General features: G+C 42.0%; 1 protein-coding gene across 2 annotated transcripts in view; it reads right to left on the bottom strand.

The window, feature by feature from the left end:
- Positions 1-235: 235 nt before the first annotated feature.
- Positions 236-4,867, bottom strand: part of sh3bp1 (SH3-domain binding protein 1) — a 20,695-nt gene continuing 16,063 nt past the window's right edge. Inside the window, exons 16-19 of one of the 2 annotated variants that reach the window (XR_004327135.1) lie at positions 3,528-3,693; positions 3,002-3,345; positions 498-1,370; positions 236-408 (exon numbers count right to left, since the gene is read on the bottom strand). Coding sequence is in view for 1 of the 2 variants with exons in the window: in XM_032501509.1 (XP_032357400.1) it covers positions 1,081-1,370; positions 3,002-3,345; positions 3,528-3,693 (800 nt within the window). In the remaining variant the exon portion in view is untranslated. Of the gene's footprint in view, positions 1,371-3,001; positions 3,346-3,527; positions 3,694-4,867 lie in introns of both variants that reach the window. The other variant, XM_032501509.1, reaches the window with a different exon arrangement.

Below are 4,867 nucleotides of genomic sequence, written 5' to 3'. Positions count from 1 at the left end.
GTTGAACCTGAAGTTACCTCGTTAACGCCAAATCCTGCTTCGTAGTACAGGCCTCTGGAATAATCCAAGGGAACCAAAATGCAATTACAAATGGATACAAGAACACTCACTCCTCTTATTGGTTGGATGTGTCTGGGGCGGGAGGATTAAAGTAAATAAAGGAAGAAGATCCTGTGTGGACTTGTGCATAATTCTTGCATCTCCATGGTCAAACCAGCTCATTTCATTTAAATAATCACACATTGTTTTGTGAGCAAACGTTGCTATGTCTGCTCTGGTCACCGAGACTTCGCTCTGCTCTGCAATTGTCTGTCTCCAACTTTAGTGGAGGCTGGTTTGACCACGGAGATGCGAGTGAAGGACAGCGAGCTGGACTGCTGTCTATTTCCGTGAGAGAAGCACTGCAAGCTGCTACAGTTTTCTGCTCTGCCGCACCGCGGATTGCTAAGCACATTAGCTCAGACTTGCAGAGTGTATAGTTGGGGCAGTTCAAGGACTTAGATTGAAAGCGTACCAAGACCACCTCATCAAGCAGGTCTTGGTTCCCTTGTTTGGTCTGCCAAACTCTAGTGCGATTGAACCAACTAAACGAGGCAGGTGTGAAAGTGCCCTTAGTCGTGCAACAGAAAGCTCTGGTTGGACAGACAGTCTAGCTAGCTGTCTGGATTTAGCCTGCAGAGATCTGAGGAGTAGTTAAGTACTCCTAAAATTGACCAGAGTCTAAAATTACAACACAAAGAAAGCAAAGGCAACAGATATCCAGCCAAAAAGAGTGACACCCGGCAGAATTTCTGGCAGCAAGGGAGAAATCCAGGAGGTGGAATGTTGAGGATATAGACTAGACAATGTCAAAAACCTTGCATGTTTAAATAGGAACTTAACAGCAGGCCAAAAAGCAGTGTTTTTGCTGACCTCTCTGGTTGAACGATTCAACGTTTCACCTCTCACCACAGCCAGTGTCAGTGATAGGTGTAGTTGGGTGTGGTCATTTGTTGCACCTGAAACCACACTCAACAAAAGGTAAAAAGTGAAACCGCTGGAGGTAAGCAAAACCAAGATTTTCAGCTGGGTTAAGTTTTCTCACTGTGCTAAAGAAGGAATCTCTTTTGCCTGTGACGGTGGAGGAAGAGGTGGAGGGCAGTTTGGGGCTCTGATTCCAGGCTTTTTTGGAGGAGGCTTTTTGTGGCCGGTCGACTGAGCTTGGGGCGGGGGTGTCGGCTGGGTCCTTGTGTCCACAGCGGCCGGGACAGATGTATGGGCTGGAAGAGGGGCTTGGAGCTTGGGACGTTGTAGGGGTCGGGGTTTAGAGAACTGAACCGTCAACTGCTCGTTATCTTGGCCAGCTTTGGTCAGGTTGAAAGATCTTTTCGCTGTAGCATGAGAAAAGGAAGACAGTGGGATTTATAAGGAAGGCGCCATGAGAGCAATCAGATTAAAAAAATTGTTGTGATGCAAGATGGTCATCTACAATACATGTTATTGTGAAACTGAGGAGGAAGATGCACCCCTAAAAAAACAAAAGATGTTTTCAAAAAGCTGAATTTAAACATTCACTGCTGTCCACTGCCCGGGACTGATGCTGTTAATGTTGAGTATTAAATCATTGCATTATTAGGTGCTTGTAGTTAAAGTCGGACTATGGAGCATTTGACCAAATAAATAACATTAGTTCTCTCTTAAAAAACAACAACATTGAATTCATAAATGATTAAAGACACCCTCACTTAATTACTATTATTAATTAGATACTCTTTTGTCGTTTTAACTAAAACTATTGCTGTGTAACTTGACATAGTTTGTTGACATTACGACTTGTCTGGAAATTTTAGGATTGCATTATTTTAGTGTGATTATCCCTGTAATTGTCAGGCTTTTGGCTGTTTATGGGGGTTACATAATTTCCTGTTAAACTTAATTTGAAAGACTTAACGTGTCGAAACAACATGCAAATATTAAATGCAGCCTATTTGACATAAAACTCAAAATACCTCAACAACAACAAAATAATTAAATTACTTAAAATTAATTGGATCTTGGATTGCAAGTTTCAGGTGCTTATCAGTGTTTAGACAACCGCTATGCTGTTTTCAAGTTCAAGGAAGGAAGTCGAACATTTGTCTGGCTGGCTACTGCTAAAGAGTGCTGCTTTTAAATTCTACTATTTTAAAAATAATTCCTGGAAGAAAATTATACTCAAATTTGAAGAACTTGACGTTTTGTAGTTAGACAGAAGATTTATAAGAAAAAGTATTTCAGCCTGCACCACTAAGTGAAGCACATACAAATGTGAGAAATGATGCATTACCTAGTGGTTTATATTTTGGTCAGTGGTGTGAGACTTCCTTTTTCCTGTGTACTTACTGGTTGCTACAACAAGAGCAGTACTTTTTTTTCTCTCTGTCAGCTTGACCTAACAAGCCCACACTTTAAGTTAGTGAGAGGAAAGTGATAGAGGTAAACAATCTGCACAGGACGTTACACAATGGAAAGAGACATAAATTTGTGCCCTCAGCCCCAAAAACAACTGAATGAATGAAGGGGCTGCTGCTTCTGTAGGAAAATATGTTTTGGGCCATCTAACCTATTTGACACTTTATATAGTAATTCCCAATCTGTGGAAAGTTGAAATGTCTTCTGTGGCTCTGAATCTGAGAAAATAACAGATTATGTCATGATGCCATCAGGGCTGTATGAGTTTGACTTTTAACTTTTAACAGAAAGCCTGTGATGTGTATTTGAGGTGTTAAATTAAGGGAATCAATAAAAGACACCGTTGATTTGCATTATGGGAAATGTAAGATCCAGTGATTTTGGAGCTTGACCAATACCAGGATCTAAAGGTTTAGACATCTCAACTTCTGTTTTTTTAATTTGTATCATTCTTTTACAAATATGTCTCTTCTTCGTAATGAAAGATCAATGCTAAAACACAGGATTGCCTTGTGTGACTGAACAAGTCAACATGTAAGGTTTGGACAGTCGTTGGGCACATTGGACTTACGTTTATACGGTGAAGTGAGCTTCACAAAAGCTCTCGGAGAGTCAGGAAGAGCCTCCAAAATTGGCTCCAGCAAGCCTTGATCTGAGCACTGCTTCTGGGTGGGACTCCTGATCTGACCTGGGGTTGGCGCAGATCCCGTTGCTTTAGGAAGGGCTGTCGAGCTACTGGGAGTGGAAAAGTTGGAGACCACGGCGGGACCGAGGGAGGATGAGCTGCTGGATGTTGTACTTTGATAGGTAGGTGCCGCTGAGTCAGCCACCGGGCTGGCCCATGTGGAGGAGCCACTGCGACTCACAGAGCCAGATTTCACCACGAAGAAGCCACCACTGTCCTGAGAGGCTGTGCTGATGGGAAGAAACACCCAAATGTTCACGAAAGGAGCTCTAACTATTTGAAAGCATTACCTCTTGCTGCCATTTGGAGCCACTAGTGTGCAACAAAGAGCAGCTTGTCATAATGTTACCTGGGTGTGTTATGATTGTGCTGTCATCACAATAATAATTTCATGCTGCACTGTTGGTAATACCTGTTTGTCTTTGAGAGAGGAAGGTGATGAGAGGAGCAGGAGGAGGCTGTGGATGAACAGGAGGAGAGAGTTCTGCTCACTTTATCCTTTTCTGGGATCAGAGACTGGGCAACTGGCAGCGACACATCCGGGACCTCTGGATGGTCTGGGATCTCAAAGGATACAGCTAAACCAAAAGAAAACAAAGTCAACTGTATGAGTGCTACAGCAAAGAGACAACATTTTTATTTAAAGAATAATTAGGTTATTTGTTTCGTTTTGGTCATCTTTCTCATTGGTAATCAAATCATAATTGCACTCAGTTATGTTATCGCCGAGATCTGACAACACTTGACAAGAAGTCCACACAATCAAGAAATGGGAGCATTCAAACGACCAGGCAGGTTCTAAAAAACCCCACATGTAAGGTAAATGTATTTGGAAAAGTAAAATTACAATCCAAGATAAACATTTATCAGAGTTTACAGACAGACTTTGTGGTTCCACTTTGTCCTGCTGAATGTACAGTAGTTGTTGGTCTTTATTGTGCAATGAGTGTGATGACTTTCAGTTTCACCTCCTAATACAATTGTTCAGATTGGCTTCCAGAGAGGGTGCTTGTGTTCTTTTTTATTAAAAATTTTTGTTTTTGTATATTGTAGTAACGTTTCACAACACAAAAGATTAGGCAACATTTACATCAATGTTGTGTATGGAATATCTTTTTTTAAGATTTTTTCTTTTTGGCATCCTTAGGCCTTTTTTTAACAGGACAGCTAAGACATAAAAGGGGGGAAAGAGGGGGAATGACATGCAAGTTGGAATTGAAGCTGCTGCTGCTGCTGCAGCGAGGACCGAGCCTCTGTGCATGGTGCGCACGCTCTACCAGGTGAGCTACCCAGGCGCCCCATGGAATATTATTTCTATTCCCTGTGCTTATATGGTACCTATTCCAAAATAAATCTGGGTTTAAATAAGGTAGCATGAAATAATTACCATGAACCGAGGCCCTCTTTAAGGTTAATCCGGCCTTGATGTTTACAAATTGTTGGATCATCTAACTTGTGATGTCAGCATATTCTTAGATCTTAGAGAAGTACAATCTTAAAAAAAAAGCCAAAACTACAAAACTGAAATTCAAGTTGTAATAAACCATAATCAACACCCCCATATGCAGGAGGAACCGCTGGGGTACTCACAAGCCCCCGGCTGAGTGCCGCTTTATAGGAGTTTACCCCAGTGGACGAGGGAGTCATCTCCCTACACCTGCGGGTGGTGGGGAGGAAAACTCACTGTTGTTTGTGCATATGCACCAAACAAGAGTATGGAGTACTCAGCCTTCTTGGAGACCTTGAATGGAG

This window comes from Etheostoma spectabile, chromosome 21, assembly GCF_008692095.1.
Source record: "Etheostoma spectabile isolate EspeVRDwgs_2016 chromosome 21, UIUC_Espe_1.0, whole genome shotgun sequence".
NCBI classification, from domain to species: Eukaryota; Metazoa; Chordata; class Actinopteri; order Perciformes; family Percidae; genus Etheostoma; species Etheostoma spectabile.
The sequence above is the reverse complement of the archived record's forward strand: the minus strand, read 5'-3'. Positions and strand labels throughout refer to the sequence as shown.